This window comes from Ahaetulla prasina, chromosome 3, assembly GCF_028640845.1.
Source record: "Ahaetulla prasina isolate Xishuangbanna chromosome 3, ASM2864084v1, whole genome shotgun sequence".
Lineage (NCBI taxonomy): Eukaryota > Metazoa > Chordata > Lepidosauria > Squamata > Colubridae > Ahaetulla > Ahaetulla prasina.
In genome coordinates, this window is record NC_080541.1 from 202234298 (window position 1) to 202262080 (window position 27783).

The 27783-nt window shown below is 38.0% G+C and overlaps 2 protein-coding genes across 3 annotated transcripts; one reads left to right on the top strand and one right to left on the bottom strand.

Moving 5' to 3' along the window:
* Positions 1 to 747: 747 nt before the first annotated feature.
* Positions 748 to 2871, bottom strand: TP53RK (TP53 regulating kinase). 2 transcript variants are annotated; one of them, XM_058176341.1, is made up of 3 exons: positions 2517 to 2871; positions 1212 to 1331; positions 748 to 1004 (listed from the first exon to the last, which is right to left on the bottom strand). In XM_058176341.1, the coding sequence occupies exons 1-3, from the start codon at positions 2806 to 2808 to the stop codon at positions 853 to 855; spliced, it is 564 nt and encodes a 187-aa protein (XP_058032324.1). In that variant the 5' UTR covers positions 2809 to 2871; the 3' UTR covers positions 748 to 852. The 2 variants fall into 2 exon arrangements, with proteins under 2 accessions (XP_058032324.1, XP_058032323.1); XM_058176340.1 differs by having other exon boundaries at positions 748 to 1331; positions 2517 to 2856.
* An 8776-nt stretch (positions 2872 to 11647) lies between these two features.
* Positions 11648 to 27472, top strand: SLC2A10 (solute carrier family 2 member 10). The gene is made up of 5 exons (XM_058176173.1): positions 11648 to 12274; positions 20227 to 21615; positions 25027 to 25149; positions 26851 to 26986; positions 27121 to 27472. The coding sequence occupies exons 1-5, from the start codon at positions 12271 to 12273 to the stop codon at positions 27218 to 27220; spliced, it is 1752 nt and encodes a 583-aa protein (XP_058032156.1). The 5' UTR covers positions 11648 to 12270; the 3' UTR covers positions 27221 to 27472.
* The last annotated feature ends 311 nt before the right edge of the window (positions 27473 to 27783 follow it).

Here is a 27783-nt window from a genome sequence, read left to right on the forward strand (position 1 = left end):
GTACTATGAATGACATTCCCACTTACTCATATATCAGAATGATACCTGCCACATTTCCCACTAAGTACACTTAGTTATCTTTTAATTCTAGACAAATGAATGTGCATCAAGACAAAGTACTAGACTGCAGAAACCAAAGATTATGACAATCAGATGCTTTCTTGGAAATAAACATGAGGGGTGGGGCTGACCTTTTGTTTTGTATTATGCAACTTACTATTAAATACTAATGAAAGGAGTAAGTGGTCAAGGGGACAAGAAGTCTGGCAGGAAACAAGAGGAATAATCACAGGCATATTCCTATCCAATTGCCATGTGGCCCCAAGGTGAGATGGACAGCAAACAAATCTAATAAATGAATGTTGAGAATATATATAGTACATAATAAAATTTGTCTAACACTACAGATTGCAGCAGATTTAGGGATATTCAACCTGTAGATATTAACAATATTTATTGAGGCCATAAATGTACTTTTGGCATAAAAGGGAACGATGCAAATAAAATCTTAAGAGATTAATAGGAACTTGCAAGCCTTGAAATGGCCCAAATTATTTGAATCATATGACTGGGTTGCATAAGATATTACATCAAGGATTTACATCTTCACAATAGGACTGTGGGTCAAATTCTGACCGATTCAAGAAATAAATAAATTACAAAGAAGCAAATACCAACTTCTGTTCTTGAATTTTTCACTAACATTATATAAATCTAGTAATAATGTTCCAGTACGTAAATATGAAATAAAATAACCACATTCAATTTTATTATTAGACATAACTGAAAATATTGAAAGTACATATAAAATTGAAGTTCCTCTTCTTTTTCTCCCTGTCTTGTCCACATTCTTTATCCAACCATAGATCTTTTTCTTCCTCTTAATCGTACTTCATCCAGCTTTTTTATCACTGGAATTGATTTTTTAGATGCAGCTGAGTATTTCTTCAACAGTGCTTCAAACAGAGCTTCTGTGTTTGGATGGGTACTCAAAAAGGCTTTCTCTAAAACAAATAAATCAACACCCTTATCCTCAGGAAGGCCAGAAATAAAACTTAGTCCAAAATCTATTAATGTCAACTCCAGCTTCTCCGCTGGTGGTCGCAAAAGCATGTTAGAAGTTGTGAGATCCCCATGTATGAGGTCTTCATCATGCATTCGTGCCAATATCTCTCCTATCTTTTCAGCTAATTGAATAAGATTGCTGATACCTTCATCAGATTGCTGCTGGGAGATTATATAGTCCCGAACAGTAGTTGATCCTACAATGTCTTCAAGATATATACAGTTGATAACATAGTCCACAAAGTACACAACAGGTGCAGAAATCCCTAAAAAGAAGACAATAAAAACCATTAGTTTGTGATGGGATATATTATACCATCTTAGGAGACAGACTAATGTTCTGAAAAAAGCATTTTTTGGTGCTCATCTTCCTCCAGACAAACCCTGTTATCATTCTATCCTTTCCCTTATCTTTGCATTTGCTATTGTATGCCATAATCTTTCTTTGCTTTTGAGTTATAAAACAAACAAACAACACATTGCTATGCTTTTTGTAGCTGGCTATCATGAAAAGCTACAGAATCTGGAATATAAGGGAAAAGCTGGGAATGCTCATGTATGGACAAGATATGACTAAGAAATGTTTTTAAAAGTCGAGCAGAAAAAAATGTTGCTTTTAAAACTGGCATGTTTTATTCAATAAAACTTGCATCTCGTCTTTCCTCCTTCAAGACACTATAAGCACTCAATTTTTCTCTAATGCCCTTAAGAGGGATATGGGCTGAGATGAAGCGCTGGCTCCAAATCACCTAATGAGATTTCATAGCTGTGAAGCTCACAAGGTCATGGCCACTGCCCAAAGCACAATTCCATCTTCCAGCAGTCTGGTATCTGATTTAGTTTAGTAAGCTTAATTGCAAAAATGTAAAACACAAACTGTACTTGTTCAGGAACATACTCAATATATCACTGGCTTCTAACCATTAATACTGCCCATACCATGGTCTATGAGAAATCTATGACAGCAAATGGAATTAATACATTAAAATTGAAAGTGTATTATAAAAAAAGGATTTTTCTACTCCTCAAAATAAGAGGTGGTGATATATCTTCTCCAAATACGACAACATTCAAACGTGTTTAACACATCCATTACATTTCTTTTTTAAAAAAAATCAGTCTGCTTCCTTAGGCATTTCAGACAGTCCCTCCAATAAAGGGAAGTTTAAAAAAACTTTAAATCAAGTTGTAATAAAAACTGATTAATGTTCGAAGGACAATAAAATATACATGCATATTTTGTCATATATATTTTCCTATAGGCTAAAGGAGGGAGCAAACGTAGCCTCCCTCCTTTAGCTTATTTAGAATATAGTAGAATCGCTGCTCTTTTAAATAGTTATTCATTGGGCGGGGGGGGGGGAGACAGACCTAACTCTTCTTTGATTGGCCGCCCTGTGGAGCCCTCCCACTTCCTATCTCATCCAATCTCTGGCTAAGCTCCGCCCCACCTGCCCGTCGACAGCGTAGCAACGAACGGGCCTCCTGTGTCGTTCGCTTGTGGCTGAGCCTCTCATCCATCGTTGGGTGCCGGTAACGTTTCGGGAACCGGAGTTTCATCACGGTCGGCCTGCCTAAGAATTGGCCCCGATAGAGGCGGGCTTCGGCTCCCTGCTGGATCAACTGCAGGCCCTCCATGGGAGGAGGGAAACCTGGTTGATCGCCTTCGACCGACCCGCCATCCGAGTTTGATCCTGCCATGATGGCAAAATGGCCAGGCCACCTTCCTCTTTCACTACGCATGCGTAATCATGCTAACCTAAGTGGCGTGTGTGCGGTGCGCAAATTCCGCAGCTGAATGAGCAACGTTATTGGAGTTGTAAGCATCAGACCATTAAATGTCAGCAAGGAAACCGAGGAAAATCTGCCATCTTGTGGTCGGCTGTGTGTTTGCAGTCCATATTTTCCAAACCGTAATAAAGAGTAAATTTTTCTACATTCTTTCTAGAATGATAGGCTAGTATACCATGGAGAAAATCAAGCAAGAATCTAAATTTGGAGCTGTGCTGCAAAACCTGCTTACTTCCCCCTGTATATTGTTCCATTTCGCTCCTTTCCTACAGTCATTCAGATTTCCTTATTAGGAAATTCAGTGGGAGTTCTGTCCCAAGTAATCTGCGCTTTCCTGAACCAGGTATTGCATTACAGGTCCTCTAATCCCCTAATTTGCTTTTATTTGTTTTCTAACTTAACTTAAAATATATTTGGAGATTAACCTATTTTTCTTAAAAAGGCAGTTTGATGTACCAGACTAAAAACTAAGAGACTGAATTACAGTTCTGCCTTACTCATGAAGCCAATGGGTATTTGGGCCAATCCTACACTGACAGCCTTAGGAGGAAGGCAAAGGCCAACTGCTTTTGATAAATATTGCCAAGAAAACTTATCCAGGCAATCAAGATTGACTTGAAGATGCCCACATATGCACATAAAAATGGTGCTTATTTGTTGCTTTCAATCAACTCTTATGCATAAGTATTTCAAGAAGTGGGTCCCAATGTAATCAGAAAGGTGTATCCTTCTACCAAACACTCTTACATGTGTTTAGGATTGCTTAGCAACAGAAATTTTCGGCTTCATTATGGCTGTAAGTTAAGGACTGCTGTGTGATATAAAATATGTGGCTCAAGACCATTCCTCTTCAGCCAGTGTGGCCCAGGCATGCCTGCTGTTAATGAAAATTGCTACTCTGAAAATATTTACTAGGTCACAGGTGTCAAACTCACCTATTGCCATCATGTGACGTATCATGACATTTTCCCCCTTTGCAGACCTGAGGTGGCCGTGGCATGCGCATGATGCATCCGTCTCACTAGCTGTCAGTGACACCTCTGATCATCCACACTCTGAATATCTTGTATAGGATTTAACTGAATGCCAAGTGCAAGCTGCAATGGGAAAGGGAAAACTCAGTGAAAATAGGTTTTTTAAAGCAACAGCTTAAAAGTTCTAGGCCTCCCTTAGGCATGAAAACCGGCTGGATGACTTTGGACTAGTCACCCTCTCAGCCCAACCACCTGAGTTGTTATAGAGAAAATAGGTGGATTAAGTGTGTTTTTTGCCTTGAATTATATCTAAACAGCCAGGATACAAAATAAGAAAAAGAACAGTTAGGACACCATGTAACATCACAACACCTAAGACTGGCTTGTAAGATATTGTGTATCAGTATATGAGTATGGAATCAATTACTGTCATGTTTCAAAATTTGTGTGCAGAGCGCTTCCTAAATTCTCTAAAAGAACTTTGAGAAGGTTCGTGTCATTTGCAGGTTGATGCTGCACTTAAATTTTCTGAAAGCATTAGCCCTATAATAGTAAGAAGTGATGTAGTAACATACGAAAGTAATAGGATAGTGACTGACATGTCTTATCTGGAAGCATGATTTGCTTGGTTCAGTGAGGTCTACTACAACCTATACTTAGCCTGTTGACTGAAGATTTAGATTTTGTACCCATTTGCTTCAGAGTAAACCCCTTGAACTTATTTGGCCTTAGTCCTGGTAGTCCTGGTAGTCACAGGCTTGGATTATTGTTTACTAAGTTTGATATAAAAAGAATTGCATGACTGCAATCTTTCCTTGACTGTACAACCTGTAGACCCCCAAGTTTCAATCTACCAAGGATTGCACAAGAATCGGCAGTGGATTTTAATGTTCAATGTTATATGTAAATAATTGTTTTCTTCTTAGTCATACGGGCAGAAGATAGTTTCTGTAAACTCTTCAGAAAATGAATAAAGACACCATCACAGAATACATGAAAACAAAGATGCTTCTATAATTCAAGCATAGAGAACTCACATACCCATTTGATTTTTAATGCTACATTTGCTTTACTGCCATAGCTTATATTAATCCTATTTTTGATTATGAAAGTTGGAAATTATAGCCTTACATAGTCATAAAGCCAGAGTAGGTAAGGGAGGTCTGCATTCTTCAAAATAATGTTTAATAGGAGCAGAGTATTTGCTGCAAAGGTTTCAGAGAAATTAATTCAGTGTCTGCTTCCTCTCATGATTTTTATTTATTTCTATAGATACAAATGTGGGTAACTGTGATGGTATTGTAAAAAAAAAAATCTGCATCTTTCATATCTAAGGAAGGGAAAATTTTGGTATACGTAACTTGTATGTTAAGCTGCATGTTGGATCTTTTAGGATGTGTTTGTACACATTGCTAAATCATGGTTACTTTATTATAGTTTGAATAAATTAATTAGCTAACATTGATCCATAAAACACAAGTTAGCATTCGTATTGGGCAAATTCATGCAACATGCTAAGCAAAATCCAGATAAATGACATTATGACTTTATGGGTTTTTGTATGAATCTGGCTATAAAGCTATAAAACCTTGTTCCCTAACCCTTTTGCCATCTCTAGTGTTGGAACAAAGCAAACAAGATGGCTAATTGTTTAGATGATTTTAAGAATAATCTGTATGTATGGAGCCTCCAAATCTGGTCTGGAAAAATCCAGATGCCTTCAACCCTAAGAATTAGTTTTCTATGTGTCTTTGGCACCATCTAGTGGTTGGTCATTCAGTTGTGCCCCAGATACAGTAAATGTAAAACATATCCATGGACTTTTGAGGTACCAAGAGATGCTCATCTTGATGCTACTAGCTCAAGAATCAAGTACTGTATGTCTTGATAATTTGCTGTCAGAGAATAACAGTGTAGAAGAACTACCATCTTCCTGTCCTAGTTTGTAAGCTTCCCCCAAAAAAATTGCTCACACATTATATGACACAAAGTGCTGGATTAAATGGGCTTTTGAATTACTGCAGTGTGGCTTTTCTCAAATTTTATTTCAAAATAAATTACTGTTTGATAGAATGAAATGGACATGAAAAGCAGTGCCATGTTTCATTTTTAGAAATGCCTTTCTCCTCACTTTGCTACCAGTATGAAACCACCGGGCATGATGCATCTGAAAAGCATGTAGTCACACTCATCTTTGTACAGTAAATTCTGTAAGTGGCTTAATATAATTTGCATATGATTAAAATGGCAATTTTATCTTTTTTTCCTATTCACCCATTATATTGAAATTATTGTCTCCCTTTTCCTGTCTTCCCTAAATATGAAATCTAATCTGTCAAAAGTATAGCCAGTGGATTATTGTAGTTGTTTTCCTGCTCTCTAAAGTTACAAGTATTTATTTCTTCTTCCCATGTCCCATTTCTTATCTATAGACAGATTTATAAAACATCTTTTCAGTCCTGGTGTCAGCAGAAAGTCCAGAAAAGATAAGTAGAAGTACCAACATATCTTGATTTAATCTTGATCTAATCAACCAACTTTGTATTCCTTTCTTTTACTTCTAACCGACTTAATCTTTAGTTCATTCAAAAATTGTTGTAGAACTTGATTTTTCTTCATTTCTTCTTTGCTTCATAGCAGAGAGTTCTTCAATGTTTTAACAAGCTTCTTTTGTAAATCCAATAGGGGAAAAAATATCTAAATTACCCTCTTGGTTTGTCATTTGTACTTCACTTTTAAATTTCAGTACCTCAGTAGTTTCTTTTGTAGATTCAATGAAACAACCATTTCTAAATTATTCTTTCGGCCTATCAGTTATAAATCCACTTTCAATATGAACTCTATGTTGTCAGCTAAGATTTTTTCTCCATCTGAAATTCCTTCAGTAATATATTTTGGACATAAGTCTATCCATAGAAGCAGACATTATTACTGATTATTGTTGATACTGAAGCTATTCTTTTCTGATTCCATTCCTCAAAAGTTTCCTTCAGTATTTTTATCATTATAATGTTTTCCATCATTTTATAGGCCCTTATGTCTTTCTCATACCTAAAAACCATAGTCCCCTCTAGTGTCCAATTTTTGAAATAATGAAATATATGAAATATATTGTCTTGTAAAAACCAAAATGGGTCTATTTCCCATAATAAACTGTTAGTGCTTTTTAATTATTGTATTTGTAAAAGTTTCAGTATACCAATTTTATCTGGATTTTTAGTCTGTTTATAGCATTCTGAAATTGAAATCTTATTTAGCTCTTTGCTATTTATTTCAGATTCTTTAAATTCTTAAACATGTGATCAAAATTTTCTTTCATTCAAGCTTGAAGATAGACTCACCCAGCATTTTCAAACCTGTAATTCCAAAGTTCTCTCTAGCTTAAAAGCAGTCCTTTAAAACTCTCTGCCACAGCTGCAAATGAGATGGTAATCCTGTAATGTCTGAATGCTGAAACTTGCAGAAAATTGCAGTCTCCTCACAAGGAGCAACTGTGTGAAGCAAATAAGTGATTTTCCACTCTCTTATTAAAAGAGATTCCGAGGAACTGGTCTACTCAATGTTTTCAGCCATCCTTGGTTTCCCATACTTCCCATCTGAGGGGTGAGCTCAGTTATTGCATGCAGGATATGGAGCAAATCCTAATAAACTAAAATAGCCATCTGGGAGGAAATGAAGGATTGTCACTGTCATATTAAGTGCAAGACCAACAAGCATGGACATCAGCAATTACTCTAGCTAGCAAATCTTTCCAACATCATTTCTGAATCCATTTTTCCAAATCCCACTTCCTTCAACATAACTGATTTTATGGGTTTTCTTCACTATCTTATCTGAAGTCCTTTTGAACCATTCGTAAGTATTCAGGATAAACATTTTTATAATATTTCTTCTCAAAGTTAAATTTGAAAAAGGGAACAGTAAGCCAATCTATAAAACGTCTAAAGAGCTGGCTCATTTAAATATGAATTAGAAATATGAAAAAAAAACCACAAGTTTGGATATACAGTCCTCTGACTAGAACAGATTATCTTCAGTTGTATTCCCAAACACAGAGAGAAAAAATGAACCAAGTTCATGTGTTTAAAAAACAAGAGTGAAATTCCGAAGAGAAACATTATACCAGCAGTTTGTAATAAAACAAGGTTTTTGAAAACAAAGTGCCTTCATTTAAGGCACAAAGCAACAATTCAAGGACAGCAAATTGATTGATGTTTAGTTACTCGTAGGAATCCTTTGATCATAAACCACACTTGAAAAGCTGTTACAGAAAACACTGAGTTTATTTTGTTTGCAGTTGAATCTATACAGTTCTGTTTTTTTAACAAGTCTGCTAAATGGCTAAGAAGATAAAACAATAATAAAACAAAACACAATCCTAGCCTAGGGTCTATAATATTGTAAAAGAAACCTGATATTAGCAGAAAGTGAACAGTTTTATTATGACACAGAAATAGGAAATAAGCTCTTAGATTTTTTTTCTCTTTTGTTACTATAACTTACGAAAGCAGAGGGAGGGAGGGAAGAGAAGAGAAGAAAGAAAAGAGAAAGAGAAAGAGAGAAAAAGATTCATAAGAAAGAAAACCACTATATAACCTGAACAAAATAAGCAAGGAATAAATCAATTAGTCCTGACCTGTGGCATACATTCTAGGTGAGCTACTATTTTGGTTTTTCAATAATCTTTTAAAATCAGTTAGGATTTTATCTTGATTCTACTTTTAATATTTTGTTTGTTTTTAATTCTCATTTTCTAAAAGTATCCTCCCTGGAGTCACATCAGTTGTGATCAGTAACAGTAAGAGTTGGAAGGGACCTTGGAGATCATCTAGTCCAATCCCCTGCTCATGCAGATCTGTACTAGGGATTTGAACCGCCGAACTGCCGACCTTTCTGATCGACAAGCTCAGTGTCTTAGCCACTGAGCCACCTAGTCAGGCTCAGTTGTGTGCAGCTCTTGCGTTGTTTCCTCTTTACACATACAGTAAATTAAAATTGAGAGCAGTGTGATCACTGTTTTCAATCACGTTTTTTTAAAATGGCATATTTGACTCTTTCCCGACCTTTTGCAAGAGCAAACTCCCCTAGTAGGCAGGGCTGTCTTAATGCATGGGCCTGATGGGCACTTGCCCATGGGCCCCACAAGCATAGGAGCCCCATGCTAATCTGTGTATGTTAACTCTTCAGTGCACCTTGTATCATATAAATACAGCAACATACTTACTACATTTTCCTGCATTTTTTATTAATACTAACATGCAAATATATGTTATCATTTGCATTCCTGTGAGTAGTTGTCGTAGGGGCCCCAGTACACTACTTTGTCCGGGGCCCATAATGCTGTTAAGATGGTAGAGGGTGCCGTGGGGGGGGAGATAATGGATAGAATGTTGTGATACAAACCCCATCTCCTTTGCTTATTTGTTAATGTCACACACACATATTCAAAAGGATAGGATTTGCATTGCCGTTTACTAATTTGATCTATATCCCAAGATTCCCCGGTGTTAGAGTAAAATTATTTAGGATACTTATAAGAATATAAGAATTGCTTTGCTAGATCAGGCCAAGGCTCATCTTAATCAAGAATCTGGTTTCTCACCACAGCCAACCATATGACCTATCTTCCGCTATAGTTATTCCCCTCTGCAAGTGGTAAATTGGATGCATGATAATCTCAACCTGGAGTTACCATGGAGTCTTTAAGACAAATCTGTTCTTGATTAATGTATGTAGTCTCTCTCTAGAGCTGTCTGTTAGTTTCCCTTACATGTGGTAATGAATGCCATCGGTTAATGGAAGAAATGCTTTCTTTTAAGGTTATGCAAAACCTCAGATTTGAAGGGGGAAATGTACTTCAGTGTGCAAAAGATCCGTATTTGGCCCTTGTCTACAACTCCTAAATGTAAACACAACTTTTTTAGGGATCATCCTACAGTTGCCAAGGGCAGCCATGTGATCCTAGAACAGGGATCGGCAACCTTAAACACTCAAAGAGCCACAAAGGTCCTAACCGGAAGCCTCCGTTCAATTCTGGAGCCGACAGTAAGTCCGGTTCGCCCATCATAGTCTCCTTCTTTTTCCTCTACCTGTCCTATCTGAAAGCCCTATCAATTGTGGAGCTGACCAGCAACAGGGAGCCACAGCAGAGGGAGGAAAGAGCCACAAGCGGCTCCATAGCCGCAGGCTGCTGACCTGTGTTCTAGAAGATCCAGAGGCTTAAAGCAATTGCCAACAGAGCTTAATCAGCACTCCAGTGGACACTGAAGCATGTTTTTCTGTGTGCATCCAGAGTGCCTTTTTTTGTCTATTTTAAATATGTTTTAAAGATTCACTGGGTATTTTAAGAGAGAGAATAAATTCTCAATCCACTTCATATTACTCCATGCATAATTGTATCTTATATCTTAATGCTGTCCCCTTTTAATAGCTGTTCCTAGAAACTAAAGAGTCGCAAATGTATGTATAGTATATATTTTATTTCTTTGTAATAACTGTCTCGTGTACTTATCAAGCTTCGGCAAGGAAGGCTGAAATTACTCATTACTATAAACCTTACTTTTAAATGCCTCTCCAATTCTTTCTTGTCTTAATGGCTGATTCACAAAGGGGTTGCTGGTTTCAACATGATTCCTTGGGGAAAAAATACACAATAAATAAATAAAATAAATAATAAATGACTTGGGCACTTTGAATCAAGACTTCAACTACAATTCAATTAAGGAAACATAGTTTCTCTCCAGTAGTGTATATATATATATTGGGAATCTAGTATATATGTATATTGGGAATCTACTATCTAATTGCCATGCAGAGACAAGACATAGGCATCCATCCTGATTAAACCACACACACACGTTATTTATTATACACACAAAATAATGTATACTGTGACCACTACTGGTAAAGGGTTTGGAAAGTCACATGCTTTGCATGTGTGTTTGATTTTTATAGCTGCCCATCAGCAAAAACTGCACAGCTCACAATTCAAAGTTGAAATTTTGTTCAGTCCAATAGCAACAATGTGAAAGTTTAGATCAGACATGAAGGAACCATAGCTGACTTAAGTGGTTGAGTTCACATATATCACAAAGGCAGAATTTAGATTCTGACCAGCCAGCTAGCCGCAAAAGGCCTTCTAAGGTCACCTGAACACACATTGGCTTGTTTACTTGTTTGGGAGCAATTAGAAGGATAAGAGACAAATGGCTTTTCTTCATAGTGTGATTGGACACACAAGGAATTTGTCTTGGTGCATATGCTCTCATAGTACATAAAAGATATCTTCATCAAGGTACAACACTTACAACATTCAATGATAGTCATAGGCTACAAATAAGCAATCAGGAAACAATATCAGTATAAATCGTAAGGATGCAAGCAACAAAGTTACAGTCATAAGTGGGGAGATGGGTTATGGGGAAGGATGAGAAGATTAATAGTAGTGCAGATTTAGTAAATAGTTTGACAGTGTTGAGGAAATTATTTGTTTAGCAGAGAGACGGCATTCGGGGAAAAACTGTTCTTGTGTCTAGTTGTTCTGATGTGCAGTGCTCTATAGCAGAGGTCTCCAACCTGGGCAACTTTCAGCCTGGTGGACTTCAACTCCCAGAATCCCCCAGCCAGCTTTGCTGGGAGTTGAAGTCCACCAGGCTGAAAGTTGCCCAGGTTGAAGACCGCTGCTCTATAGCGTCGTTTTGAGGGTAGGACTTGAAACAATTTATGTCCAGGATGCGAGGGATCTGTAAACATTTTCACAGCCCTCTTTCTAGCTCATGCTGTGTACAACTCCTCAACGGAAGGCAGGTTGGTTGAACGATGGGATCTAGCAAGCCTAGCAACTGAATGGATGGGATCTAGCAAGCCTGAGCGAAGGGGCCGTTTTGCTAGTTTCCCTGCGCTCCCGGATCCCACCCAGCCCTGCCCTGGAAGAACGAGCAAGGTCGCTGAACCGTTTCCCCTCTTTCTGCGAGGGGGCTCCCCTCCCCGCCGAGGGTACGTAGGCAGGTCCGGAGCAACGTGGCGCTCTTCGGTCCCGACGAAAAGAAAACAAGACCCAAACTTCTTTCTGCGCGCTGTACAGGGAAAGCGGAGTTTCCGCGGGGCCTCCAGCTTCCCGGGGCTTCCGAAGGCGCAACAATTTTCTGCTCCTGCCTCTGTCCTTCTGCGGCGGCGCGGACATCCAGGATGCGATCCTGGAAAAGTGAGAGCTTTGGCCCGGGGGCGTCCCAGCGGCGAGCCCTCTACTGTCGGAATGCGGGACGTCCCTTCCTTCTCGCCGCTAAAGTCCAGGCAGGGCTGGGAAGCGCTGAAGCGCTGGTTGAGGTTTCGATCCCCAGGGGCTTTCTGGGCCGCCGGTTCTCTTTTCGCCCCCCCACCCTAGCTGTCGAGTTGGGAAAGAAACTTTTTGGGGGGAGCTGTGTGCGCCGCTTCCATCAGCATGGGTGAGTTCCTTGTCCGGCGAAGAGAGCAGCAGGGGACGGGGAAGGGAGGACTTCTCTACATGGCTTCGGTTTGTTCTCGGATGGAAGGAATTTTTTTCGTCTGGCTTCTTTGTAAAACAATTCGCCTTTGCGGTTCTGCTTCTCTGCTCCCCAATCTCTGTCCTGTGTTCTCAGTTATTGTTTTCCTCTGTCAGACTAATGAGTTAATATCCTATGTATGTATGTATGTATGTATGTATGTATCTATCTATCTATCTATCTATCTATCTATCTATCTATCTATCTATCTATCTATCTATCTATCTATCTATCTATATCTGTATCGTGCTTTGCCAAACCCTCTTAAAATGGTCTCAAGGAAAAGGTGGTCTTCTTTATCTTGGATTACAGTGTTAGGTCTAGGAGCAGAAGCACTAACGTCAGGAGTGAAATCCAGCAGGTTCTGACAGGTTCTGGAGAACCGGTAGCAGAAATTTTTAGTAGTTCAGAGAACTGGCAAATACCACCTCTGGCTGGCCCCAGAATGGGGAGGGATTTTGCAGCATCCTTCCGCTGGAGTGTGGTGGGAATGGAGATTTTGCAATATCCTTCCCCTGCCGTGTCCACCAAGCTACACCATACCCTCCAAGCCATGCCCACAGAACTGGTAGTAAAAAAAATTGGATTTCACCACTAACATCCCCTGTCTGATGTCCCTTGAAAGCATTGGGTTATAGCTGACCAGGGATGATAGGAGAAGAAGTCAAGTCGCCAGATTGGAAGAGTTCAGTGGGTTCAGTGAAAGCCAGGAATTCCATTGCTAAGAGTAGCCGATGGCGCTCGCTTTCCTAATCAAGCTGCATTCTTTTGCACTGTCACAGAGCAGAGTTGATAGGATTGGGTCACAATGTCACAGTCCACCGTGAACCTAAGCAAGTAGCTCATAAGACTACTGTCTCAGACCTGTTTATAGTTCTTTTGGCTAATTGGCAAACTATAAACTTGCCAACTACATTTTAGCCCAGTGTACTCTGTGAACGGATCCCATGGGATTAAGTTTACATTTCAGTATATCATGCAATCCCAGAACACATTGGTTTCATGGACTAATTTATAAGAAGGTAGGGCACGGGAATATTGTCTGCCTCTGGTATTCAGATGGCCTTTTAATAAATGTTACATGCTTGCTCAAGAATAAGACCTGCTCTATCAAATGGGTTTTGTTTAGATGGAAGGCCAGACTTCCTTATTCATCATTTACCGAACGAAACACCTTGCTATTTATTTCTCCAATTAAATGCGGCCACTTATTTAATCTACCTTTCTAGCACAAAAATGTACATGTTAATGTCAGAAAAAGTTTTAGTACAGCAATTAATGATAGTTCAGTTTGAAATCTATTTGCTCCTCTGTATTGGTTTTCAAAGGCAGCACACTATTTCAGTTAAAAAATCATTTGGCTTCCTACCCTTTTTATAATAGGATGGTGGGGTGCCAGGAAATGGGCGAGAAATTGAAAGTACTTAAACAGTACAGGATTGCAGATATTGACACGATTTTCAAGTGTGTTGGGAATTTTAAGAGTTAATGTTTGAAGATTAAAGTTTACAATTGCACCGAGCCATGGTTAGTTGAATAAGACAGAGTAGCCCAGTTCACATGTAAGCTGCAAAATCATACTTTCCAAATTTCATTGTGCTAACTCTAATCCAAGCAAACCACATTGCGGTTTATGATATATCATCCATGGGTAAAGGAGAAAAAAGTATTTCTTTCTATCCAGTTATCCTCAACCCTTGTAAGAGGTTGGGTACAAATTCCTTGTGTGTCCAATCACACTTGGCCAATAAAATTCTATTCTATTCTATTCTATTCTATTCTATTCTAAAATATATAAAACCTTTAAAAAGTTTTCAATAGGCATAGAGAAGGGAAAAAGCTGCTTTAATGAATACTAGAGATGCTTGCTTGGATCAAGTTCTTCCCTTCTAAACCATTTTTGAAGTATGCCTTCAAACTATTCTGTCTATTCCTTCATTTCTGCTTTGAGCAATCTCTGGGTTAAAATATGAATTTTCATTTATGTGTACCAGAACTTTATTATTTATGCCATGACTGATCTGTCCAATCTGTACCTCCAAACCTTGTGTGTGATTATTAAAAGTTGCAGTACTCAGTCTCTGAGCTGTTATTCCTAACACCAGGAATACACACTCCATGAAGTGTTTCAGTTTGTTCCTGCGTTCAGACATTTATTTTACAGGTCTTGTATACAGCTCCAACTTCAACTCTAGGTAGGTAATAATAAAATAACACAATAAACTAGACAATCAGTAAACTGAGTCTAGCAGTTTAGCATTTGGGATTCTGGATTAGAAACCATAAGATTGTGATTTTTAATTTTTCCTTATGCATAAAAGCTATATAGGTGACTTTAAACCAGTCACTCTCACTCTCTCTCACTCTCCCTCCCCCTCCCCATCTCTCCCTCCTTCCCTCCCTGCCCCCAGTTCACCATAAAATATTGTGGTGAAAAAAAGAAGAGGGAGAATTATGTATGCCACGTTGCATAAAATAAAGTTGGATAAAAATCAAAGACCCATAATAAATATTTAATCATAAAGATAAAACAACTAAAGATTTTAAAAGTGATCAGATTTGGCCATTAACAAAAGGGAAACAAACACAGCTAAGAGTTCTTATCTTTAGTTTTTCTTGTCAGTCTACTTGTTGCATACTAAGTTTAGAACTTAATGTATTTAAATATAGGCCTAGTTCTTCACAAGTTACAGTCTAGTTTTCTCACTCCAAAGCTGGAAGCAATTTCTGTAGAAGTGAATACTCCAACAGACCAAGAAATCTTTCATATGGCAAAAATAATGCAACAATGAAAGTTCTCCTCATTTATTTCCTCTGACCTACGTGTTGTCTATTTGGGGACAGGAGAGGCAAAGTTAGACACTGAAATTCTATTAACAATGTGAAGAGATGAAGTAAAATAATGTGGTTTTTTTAACAGCAAAGAATTAGATATTAATTTTAGTAGCAGATAATTTGGAGATGTTGGTGGTTGGGGGAGAGAAAGTTAAGAATTAGACTAAGGCATAAACTCCTAGAAGGCCCAATGGCTCTTCTGCCAACTGAACAATCACCTAGTATATAATCTACCTGGTTGCTGGTATCTTCACCTGAATTCTCATCCACTTTCTTAGCTGTCTCAACTGCAACTCACCATTCTTGGAAACCTCTTCCTCCAAAAGTGTATTTATGATGTTGTTATCTTCCTGGCATTGAGCAAATGTTCCCCAGGTTAAAGGGTGGAACCAAATCTGGCCAAGGACTTAATTCTCTCCTTCCATATAGTTGGTATTCAGCAGGTTTCTGACCAGTTCTGGAGAACCGGTAGTGGAAATTTTGAGTAGTTCGGAGAACCGGTAAATACCACCTCTGACTGGCCCTGCCCCCATCTATTCTCTGCCTCCTGAGTCCCAGTTAATCGGGAGGAAATCAGGATTTTGTAGTAACCTTCCCCTGGAGTGGAGATTTTACAGTAGTTTTCCCCTGCCACGCTCACAAAACCAGTAGTAAAAAAATTTGAATCCTACCACAGATATAGTTGACTGGTGTTATGTGAACAGAGGGCTTCTTACAACAGAAAAGCCCTGGGATATTTGTAGGAAGTAAAATCAACATGGTGAATCTCCAGCCCTTTTTACATGCATCACACACCTCAATATAAAAAGGTAAAGGGCTTTGATTGCGCTGTTCCAGCGGTCTTGATTTTTTCCTATCATTCCCTCTGATGTCCCTTTAAGGCCCTCAGTTCCTTAAAACCATTTTTTTCTGCCATTCTTTCTTTCATGCTTGGCTTATAATTTCAGTCAGCAAGTCTATATACCAGTGTTTCTCAACCTTGACCCCTTTAAGATACATCAATATGTTGGCTGCAGAATTCTGGGAGTTGAAATCTATGTATCTTAAAGCGGCCAAGGTTGAGTAACACTTCTATAAACACTTAGCTGGGAGTAAATCCCAATAAATGTATCCCAGGGGGGTAGGTATGTACAGAACTGTCCCCAAAAAATGTCACAAAACTTGGTTGGTATGATCAGCTGTAACTGGGACTTTTTCAGCAATTATTTATAGATTTCATGAGAATTCTCTCCTTAACAAAGAATGATTTGATATCCGTCTGGTATCTTTTTCCTCTGCTAGCTTCATTTTAATAAAAATGTATAAGCTGGTAACAACAGTAAAGGAAATGGGGTTGCAGTAGAATCTAATTGATTCAATTTTTGCATTCATACGAGTCTCTTATGTGCCTAATGGAGCTTCCAGGTAGAAATGTTTGAATCTGCAAATCCCTTCTACTGATTCTGATGAAATAGTTGTTTATAATAATGTTTCTGTTTAAATAATACATAATAAAATTGAAAGCAGCTTGGTCAGCTATATAAATTGTAGACTATTTCAACATAACATCAGAAGGGGAATAGCCAATAAAAGAGATGCACTAAAGGTAGCATAATAAATGCTATTTTAAGATATGTTTATTATTTTATTTACTTACCCAATCAGCCCATCTTGCCACCTATTTCTTCAATTAACAAAAAAAAATCAAAACTACTGTATATAGTCCCCTAAAAATTAGTTAAAATGCCTTCTTCCTTACCTTTTGATAGAAAAAAATAAAGATAGACCAAAAATAGTATCATTTCATTGCTGCAAATTGTGTGTAGCTTTATATATCTGGTGTATAATGCTTTAAAAAATTCAAGCAGCATCCATAAAATATAGTATGATAAGTTAATTGGTGGTTCCAAATGTGTAAAAGACTGGTATAATCATAACCATTAGCTGAAGTGCACATTATAAGAAATTTAGATCAACAAGCTGGCAGTCTGGAAAGCATCTGCTTGCATTCTTTGATGTGATTTCCAGCTGGAGAAATACATTCATACTGTGGTTCATGTTTATAAAATGTTTACCCTTCTGATTTTTTTTAAAAAAACCCTATCATGGTGAATTGAAATAAACAAGATTGCTATCCAGCTTCCTGGTTTTCTATTACTAAGAGATCCAATCCAGTCTAATAGTTAAGGCCCCAGAAAAGAAAGTGGGAGACCCCGAGTTCTAATCCTACCTTAGCCATGAAAGCCAGCTGGGTTACCTTGGGTCAGATTTAACCCAACCATCTCACAGGTTTATTATTGAGGAAAAAATAGGAGGAGGAGGGTGTGATGGATATGTTTGCTGCCTTGATTTGTTTGAAAAAATAAATCAAGGATAGAAACAAACAAACAAATAATCTGTGGGATATGCTTGAAAATAAATATGCATAAAGTTGGATTGTAAGGATGGGGTCTAGAACAAGCCAACTGCTCTAGTTTCATTATAAAGGTAAAGGTTCACCTCGCACATATATGCTAGTCATTCTCTCGACTCTAGGGGGTGGTGCTCATCTCCGTTTCAAAGCCAGCACTGTCCAAGGACGTCTCCGTGGTCATGTGACTGTGTGCCAAAGGCGCACAGAACGCTGTGACCTTCCCACCAAAGGTGGTTCCTATTTTTCTACTTGCATTTTTTACATGCTTTTGAACTGCTAGGTTGACAGAAGCTGGGACAAGTAACGGGAGCTCACTCCGTTATGTGACACTGTGGTGAATGTTAAAAGTTAGTCATTATAGTGTTTCTGCTTATTGCATGCAGAACAATCAGAATAGAGTTTGGATCCAGATTTAAATACTTTGTGAATGAAAAATGATCTTTTATAAATCTTCTCTCTAAAACTTTTAAAGACAGAAACCTTGATTCACTAAACGGAGTTCTCTGGTTACTGTGACATCCATCCATAACCTGTCAGTGGCTGTTCGCATGCTAATAGGAGCTGATGTGTTACATTAAGCTGTTCATAATAATGTACAGTAAATATTGCCCTGCTGGATTGGACACTTACTCCATCTAGCCTAGCAATCTGTTCTCATAATGGCCAACAGCTGCCAAAGGAAGCCCCCTAATTTCCAGTAGGTGGCTTTCATAGGCAATAACACTGTTTTACAACCTGCTTCTAGGGAATTTGAAATTCAACTTCCGCACAACACGAAGGGTTACATCCACCACAGAGATTAGAAGGTTAGACCAAAGCTACAAATACTCCCACTCGGCCCTGAAGTTTGCCAGGAGACAGTTCTTGTCTCTCTGCCCAGCCTATTATACAAGATGGTTGTGAAATAAAACGAATTGTTACAGTGACCGTATGTCCTTTATTATAGAGGACAGCCTTTTATGGTATTTTCTTCAGATCTACTTAATTTTGAAAAATTCACATTTGTCCTTTATTTTGGTCATTTAACTTGTGTCATTCAAATGGTACCCCTTAATACCCAAGCTTTCGCATTCACATGAAAAAAATACGGAAACCAAATTCTTTTTTAAAAATAAATAAATTTACATATACTTTTTGAGTTTAAATATTTCAATATGCATTTTTGTAGTTTTTCTTGGTTTGCTCTTGAATTTGCCCTTATAAAGCAAAACATAAGCTATTAATCGTTTTTATCTTCATGAACTCCTTTCAGATTTGCCCTCTTTTCTCTTGTCCTTTGTTTCTTCCCGAGAAAATATGTTCACTGTAATTATGGTGAGATAATTGCTAGCTTCCACTTTTACAAGAAGGCCAAAGTATAAATAGATGGTGAATAGAGATCTGTAGTTATACAGAAAGAATCCCTTCAGAGCAAAATATGCACCCAAGTAATAAGTCCTTGTTTTTTTCTTTAAGAAAAGTGTTTTGTTAATATGATTTACTGGGTTAGGGATTTTCTGTCTTCACTGTGAGTTGTATTGTGTTGGGGAGGGTGGTATGTGCACTGAGGGAGCTCAACCAATCTCATTGCACATATTTTATGCACTGTCAATCAAGATTTGAATTGAATTGAAAATATGTTGCTATGCTTACTTTGATATAATACATGCTGCATACTATCTTGATCTAGGTACAATTTGGGGTTCAAATTTAGGCCTATAAAACCTTTGAAACATAGCCTTATTTTTAATAATTTGAAAATAATGGACACTTTTCCAGGAACCAATAATGGGAGGTTCAAAATACATTGCAGTGGGGACTGTACCAAATCTGGTTACAATACCCTGTTTTCTGCCCTAGCAGGTTTCCCATGTTTTCCAACATTGAGTCATACTTCTGTGACTCTTGCAAATATTCTGTTTCACTGGGGCTGTGACGTAGGTTCTCCTAACTGCACTCAACCCCCTGCCCCGAAAAAAAAGATAATTTTGCATTTCAGAAAATGCTGCCATTTCTGACCTCAGAAACGTTGACATTCAGATTAGTTTTAGTAGATAGGGCAGATAGGTAATGTCTTAAAACCACAATATCATTAAAGTGAACATGCTGATGTACAGGTAGTCCTCAACTTAATGACCACAATTGAACCCAAAATGTTTGCTGCTAAGTGAAACTTTTGTTAAGTGAGTTTTGCCCCATTTTACGATTTTTCTTGCCTCAGTTGTTAAGTGAATCGTTGCAGTTGGCAAATTAGTAACATGATTTGTTAGGTGAAACTGGTTTCCCCATTGACTTTGCTTCTCAGAAGGTTACAAAAGGTGACCCCTGGACACAGCTGCCGTCATAAATGTGAACCAGTTGCCAAGCGTCTGAATTTTGATCATGTGACCATGGGGATGCTGCAATGGTTGTAAGTGTGAAAAATGGTTAAAAGTCACTTTTTTCACTGATGTTGTAACTTTGAACAGCCACTAAAAGAACTGTTGTCAGTTGAGGACTACCTGTGTTGGAGACTATTAATCTTGATTGACTTTATATATAAAACAATAATAACAAATTTTGCTTTCAAATGTGGTGCAGTTTACAACACTGAAGTTCTTGTAAGCTATACCAACTTAAAGCAGAAGCTCTGTCAGATCTCACTCTTGCTCTTATTCTCAATCTCCAGGACAAGCATTGTTCGTCCTCCTGCTGACATCAGCAATCTCACTGCTTGGAGGACTGATCTTTGGATATGAACTCGGAATCATCTCAGGAGCACTGTTGCAGCTGCAGGTGGTTTTCCATCTTCGTTGTATTGAGCAGGAGGTCCTTGTGAGTGCCTTACTCATTGGAGCTCTCATAGCTTCTTTGGTTGGAGGAATCTTCATTGACCGGCAGGGAAGGCGGAAAGCAATATTGCTCAGCAATACAGTTTTGCTATGTGGCAGTCTCATCCTGACACTTGCTAGGTCACTTATTTGGCTGGTGGGTGGGCGTCTGACTGTAGGTTTTGCCATTTCTTTATCATCTATGGCGTGCTGCATATATGTCTCTGAAATGGTGGCGGCCCATCAGCGAGGGCTATTGGTATCCCTTTATGAAGCTGGAATCACCATGGGCATCTTACTTTCGTATGCACTGAATTACGTGTTTGCTGACACACCTGAGGGATGGCGATACATGTTTGGCTTGGCTATTGGCCTGGCCGTCATCCAGCTTCTCAGTATCCTGTTCCTCTCCAACAACCCCAGGACTTTCAATGCACACTACAGTGTGACTCACAGTACCCTCATTCAACTTCACAAGAATGAAGATGGTGAAGACATAATATTTCCATGCTCCATGGAGAAGAATTATTCTCTTCTAGATCTCTTCAGATCAAAGGACAATATGAGAAACAGGACTTTGGTTGGCCTGGGATTGGTCCTCTTTCAACAGTTCACTGGCCAGCCCAATGCCCTCTATTATGCATCGACAATCTTCCGTTCTGTGGGATTTCAGACTGATTCCTCTGCTATCCTAGCCTCTGTTGGTCTAGGGGTGATGAAGGTTATTGCAACTCTATTTGCCATGTTTTTTGCAGATAAGGTCGGCCGAAGGGTATTGCTGCTGGCTGGATGTTTGGTGATGGCTTTTTCAGTTATCGTTATTGGCCTGGTCAACTTCTCTGTTCCATTAGATTTGGTTAAAGACTGTGAAACGCTCATAGATTCAAACAATACTTCCTTCAGTTCGCCTCCTCTCCACATAAATTCAGTTTCTCCCCAGCCAGCTGCTTCCTATTTCTTATTGACAAAAGATACTAATGAAATACAAGTTGAATCAACTTTTGCTCTCATGAGACCAGCAGTCAATGCCAAAATGCTTACCAATAATAAAAGTGGAGAAAAAAGGGCAACCATTACATTAGAAACTGAGAAAACCCAATTTCTTACCCAGTCAGTGGATGAAAAAGAACAGGATACCAATTCTTCCATCAGTGGGGCTTCTTCCAAGGGGCACATGCTCCTAAACTGGATTACACTCCTGAGCTTAATGGCCTTTGTAAGTGCATTCTCAATTGGATTTGGACCAAGTGAGTATCTTCCTGATTTCATATTTCTTGTCCCAGGGCCCTCTTACAAAGATGGACCTGTCTATATCTGAATGCATTTTGAGTCTTAATAAGTAATTTATTCCCCTTCATGGATTACAGCCTTGTCATGGCAAAGGGGCTTGTGTAGCTCAATGAAGCTATGAGTTATGCCATGCAGGGAAACCCAAGACGGACAGGTCATAGCAGAGAGTTCTGACAAAACGTGATCCACTGGAGAAGGAAATGGCAACCCACTCCAGTATCTTTTCCATGAAAACCCCATGGACAGTACCAAAAGGCACCACCTGGAGGAATGTTGTCCATGCGGTCACGATAGGTCGGACATGACTTCACAGCTAACAACAACAAAGTAGTTTATTATGTTTGTTTGTTGGGCTTCTGTGCTGCCCTATCAGTTTGGCTCTGAAATGGCCTGCAATTACTCCTTAACAGTATTAAAATTAGAATATAGTTGTGTGTGCCATAATGGAACAAGTGAAGTAAGTCCTTTGATTCATGAATCTATACAGGCAAACTATAAATGCATTTGCAGTTTCAGCAGGAGTTCCTATTCTTCACTAGAGTACTCCATAATAAAGGAGTACCCTAGGGTCAGGAATGGGGGAAAAGAGTGTTCACTTAAAAAAAAATAACCCAGGAAAAGAACTCTTAATTTTCAGTCATTAGCCTCCTTAACTAAATTTTATAGGGCTTATTCTGGCTAAACATGAATAGGCTTTTGAGTGATAATTTTCTGATCTTCCAAAGCCACTCTGTGTTCACATCAGAGATGATTTTAGACCAGGGTAGCAATCTTATGCCTAGGAGCTTCATTTAGAAACAAAAGAAAAATGAAACTCCTTGGCTTCCAAAGGATACAAGGTTTAGGGCAGATAACATGAGAAGTTTGGGGAAGGGATTATTATATTAAAATTCCATTACTCTGCAGAAATACAAGCAGCAAGTTTATCTAATTCCCATTCTGGATATATTTTGGGAACTGAAAGAAATTGGGATGGATCACATAGGAATCCATGGTTTATCTACTGTATATCTTAGACCAGGGGTCTCCAACCTTGGCAACTTTAAGCCTGGCAGACTTGTCCTTAGCATGTCCAGTTTAAAGTGAGACAGAGCAATAGCCTAAGACAGGGATCTCCAGCCTTGGCAACCTTCAGCCTGGAGGACTTCAACTCCCAGAATTCCCCAGCCAGCAAAGCTGACTGAAAGTGGAATCACTGAAGTATTTTCTCTCTCATACACACACAACTTTCTGAAAGAATTCCTTTTACCTATCTGTTCCAGGAAATAAGCACTGTCCTCAAATGTTGTTTACATACCTAGTTAAGCAAACATAACTATGGATAACATACATCTGCCAATTTATAATCCCACTGTTTGCAAATAAAATAGCAATATTACCAGTTGAGGCGTTAGTACTACGAACAGTGACTCCAGCTTATTTTATATGCCTGCTTCAAATACTTAGAAGTTATCTGAATGAAAGAGGAACCTGTGCTGGCCAGTTAGAAGCCTTAGAAAAGATGATTCAATCAGGTAAGGTTTGCATTTGATTAAAAGAAAAGTATTATTTTAAGAAAAGTTGAAGTTCAGACTAGCTGGTTTTTATTGACTGACAATTTAGTTGATTTATATGATTTTTGCACATTGCTCTTTTTCCTTTCAGAAGCAAACAAAGTGGTTTACAAAAGAATTTTTAAAAAAACAGTCTCAAATGAAGCTGTCACAATAAAACCAGAAATGTTTAAAAACCAATAAATACAAACATTAAAACAAATTCAGTTTTAATAAATGAATAAAAACACTGGTCATCTTAAAGTGTATCTATTTCTAGAGTAATTGTTATCTCATAAATTGTTGGGTGAATAGTCATGTCTACAATTATTTTCAGAAACATAGCATAGGTACCAGCTAAACATCTTTCTGAAGTTCCATAACTGGAATGCTATAACCAAGTACTATAAGTGATGCTCCAAAGCGTTGCCTATGAACTGATCTCATTGGTGGAACCACAAGTAGGGCTTTTATCTTCATTATTTGGGCCAAACAATCCCACAAAGAAATTGATATAAAGTTCAATCAATGAATCTGATATTGACTTCTACATTACTTTATATTATTCATGAATCCAAACGTTTACCATGGTGAATTTGTTAATTTTTTCTTAGTAATTTCTTTTGAAAGGAAGCAGGATATTTATATACTTGACAAAACAGCCTTTTAGTCCGTAAGAGCTCTCTGGTGCAATACATTCACCTGGGCAATGCAATGCCCAGCCTTCTTATTGATGTTCTCTAGATAGATTAAAACTGTAACTAGAACTCTGTAATTTCTAGCCATCAGGGTCCCACTTGGTTATTAAAATGACATGGGACACTACTGTATTTACTAAGAATGCACCTACTAATACAGTTTTCCAGAATGAAGAGAAAAGGTAAAATCTCCCCTAACTTGAGTTGACATCTGGTGACTACATGTCCATGTTCATATTGTTTTCTTAACCAGTGAGGTGGAAGTTATTTTCCATTGCCTTTTGGTATTTTTATTAGTTTCTACTCTACTACACAAATTGAATTTACTGATGGTCTCGCATTAAACTATTTACCAAGTCCTGCTCCGCTCAGCTTCTTCAGAATTAGCCAAATTCACCTAGGTACTGCACTGGTTGTAACAAGTAATGTTTTTTTTAATTGTTCCAGTTATTTTACAATTCAGTGAAAAGGTCTGTCTACAATCTCTAGTCATAGAATTTTCTGGAACAGTGTATTACCTACCTTTTCAATGTTTCTTGTAAAAAAGTAACATGCATGTGTAGATATGTATTTTATGTTTAAAAGTATGTGAGTTTAAAAGTTGTTTAGGAGCAAGAGTAATAGTGGTAGTAGTAGTCATCATCATCATCATCATCATCCAGAGTGTCTCTCTTCATGTCTTCATTGTGTTTAACTTGAAGCTTCTGAATAATTGCATCACAAAGGCCCTCTGTGGCTCAGACTGGTAAGACAGTCTGTTATTAACACAGCTGCCTGCAATTACTGCAGGTTCTAGTCCCACCAGGCCCAAGGTTGACTCAGCCTTCCATCCTTTATAAGGTAGGTAAAATGAGGACCCAGATTGTTGGGGGCAATAAGTTGACTTTGTATATAAATATACAAATAGGATGAAGACTATTGCTAACATAGTGTAAGCCGCCCTGAGTCTTCGGAGAAGGGCGGGATATAAATGCAAATAAAATAAAAATAAAAATCTTCCAACTCAACAGTTCAAGCTTTCTTTCTATAATATCTTTCCCATTCCACTTTCTTCTTATGGTTGCACAAAATGTTGCTTATGATTTGTTTCTTCCTCATGCCTTATTCCACCCCTTGATTTTCTTTTCTCCTCCCACAGTGACATGGCTCGTCCTCAGTGAGATCTATCCAGCTAGCATACGAGGGAGAGCTTTTGCGTTCTGCAATAGTTTCAACTGGGCTGCCAATTTACTGATCAGTCTTACATTCCTTGACGTCATTGGTAGGTATAGTATTGGCTTGTTGTTGACATTCTTTGCTGCTGATAACCATAGTAGAGCTGATAATAGGGTGCACTTAGGCCAGTGTTTCTCAATTTCAATAGGTTTTGGACTTATGGACTTCAACTCCTAGAATTCCCAATTCTGGGAGTTGAAGTTCATATGTCTTAAAGTTGCTGAGGTTGAGTAACCCTGATCTAGACCCAACAAAGGGTCACTGCCTTTGTTTGAGGATCTTGTCTCCTGTTTATTACGTCACTTCTGGAGTCACGATCAGACATATATAATAACTAGAATGTTAAATTTAGACTCCAGATAGACAGATTCAAATATCTGCGAAACCAGAAAATTCAGTTCAAGGCAATCTTAGTCTACTCTAAGCCAGAAGCCATGATGCTTCTTATGATTTTCTTGGATGGGCAAAAGTAACATTTAAAAGAAGATATCATAATGGTGTCATTAGAAGAAGAAAAATCCAAAGTCCATAGCTGGATAATGTATTTATTAGGTGATACAGTGTTTTCCTCACAAAAGAGCAGGCAAATATTTACATGCTCCAGAACTCTGCATCAGAGGAGATAATACTAAGGCTGCAGAAGAAGATAAAAAATCCAAAATTACACCAGATGTTGTGGTTTGCCATTTAGTGTCATTCTCAAGAGTGGGATACAAGACTGAATGTATTGTAGATATGAAATTAAAAAATTACAACTAGTAGTCTGAAACAGTTGTTGGCCCAGACATGTGCAACCCCAGGTTTGAAATTTTAAAAGTCAATTGTTTCGCAATGCAATGCAATGCAATGCAATGCAATGCAATGCAATGCAATGCAATGCAATGCAATGCAATACAATACAATACAATACAATACATAATGACAATTGTGAAGCTAATATGAAGTAAGATTATAATCTATCTGATTTTATGAGGTCTACATAGATTCTTAATCATGCAGGTCCTGGTTGAAAAAGAAACTGTAAAAGTTTCTTGGAAGAGAAGTGAAACATTTTCAAAGAAGAAGAAAAAAAAGTCCAGTTACCTTTTGGAAAAGTATCTTTGGAACTTCTGTGAGAAGGGTTGCATTTCTTCAGTTAATTTAGCTGGTTTAGACATTGCTTTTTTCAGAAGTTTTTGAATAATTTTTGGGTTTGAGGTAATATTTTAAAATATTGTCAAAATATTTCAAGTATTGCCAGATACTTTAATTCCAGAAATATTATGTCAGAACTCATTTGTAGTTCAGATATATATTAGTCTGTGTGTGGAAGAGGAAAGCCATCTGGTCCTGCTGTTAATAGTAAAACTCATCTGAAAAGTATTTATGGCAATTGTCCATCCCTAAGGTACTAAAGGTAGAGAAACACTGCAAAACCATGCTGTTAATGTTTTTTGAACCTTTTAGTATTGTTATTACCTCACCCCTGAGAGGTTTTGCAATCAAAATGCTATAAAATAATAATTTTAATTCAATTTAATTAAAATGACTGGGGCCTTTTATAATGCATCTGTTGTTGTAATAATGCCCAGATGAAACTTCTGATTTTGCTGAATGCATGTATCTAATAAAGTATAAATTTACTTTTGAAAGGAAATTTTGAAGCTCCTTTTAAGTAGCCTTTGGTAAGCTCCTGATTTCATGACAGCTTATCCCAGCAAATGTGGCTTTATGTCATACATTGATTTTGTTATATTTCTCCATTCAGATGTCATTGGCTTGTCGTGGACTTTCCTTTTCTATGGACTGGTGGGATTGGCGGCTGTATTATTTATTTATTTGTTTGTACCTGAAACCAAAGGACAGTCTCTGGAAGAGATAGACCATCAGTTCTCAAAGAAGCGGTATGTTGTAGTGGCTTTGGCTACAGTATCTGTCACTGCTAACACTGACCAATGCCGAAGTATTTTGCCCATATCATAGAGAATTTGAAGCAGGGCATGGTCAATCCATATTGATCTCTTCGTTTTTTTGGCAGGTTGCTGCAAAGGAATATATGCTGGCACAAACTATGGAACAGAAGAGAAATCTACACACGTGCTCAATATCGAAGGGTAGACAATTCTAATGCTTCCTGAAGGAGCCATCACTCTGACGTGACACAATGGTTACCTATATCATGCTGGAAGTTTTATGGTGACTTTCCCAGAGAAAGAAATTCTGGACCATTTCATGAAAATCTTGTATTTATGTAGGTGACAATATAATTCTTTTTTTATAAATATGCATATTTTGTTATGTGTAGAATCTAGCATCCCAGCACCTGGAGGAAGTATATCTGATACGTTCATATATTTTATAAAATATTTGATAAATAAAATATATTTGAGCCTACAGATTGGATAGTTTGATAGTATTTTTTTCAACTTGATGGATTTCATGTATGCTAAAGGAGATGCATTTGTATCTCCAAAACCATTTGTTGGAGAAAACCAGCTCCCTTATCTATTTTCCAATACCTCTTTCAGTTTATGGGTAATTAGCATCCTCCCTCTCCAGACAATCCATTGGAACTTGATTATACTAAACAGTAAGGAAATGCTGACTTGTTAAGAAATCAGACAGAAGAATGTCAGAAAAAAACCCCAGAAAAATTATAGAATCATCTCATTGCTTGCATAGGCTACATCTAATCAGCACT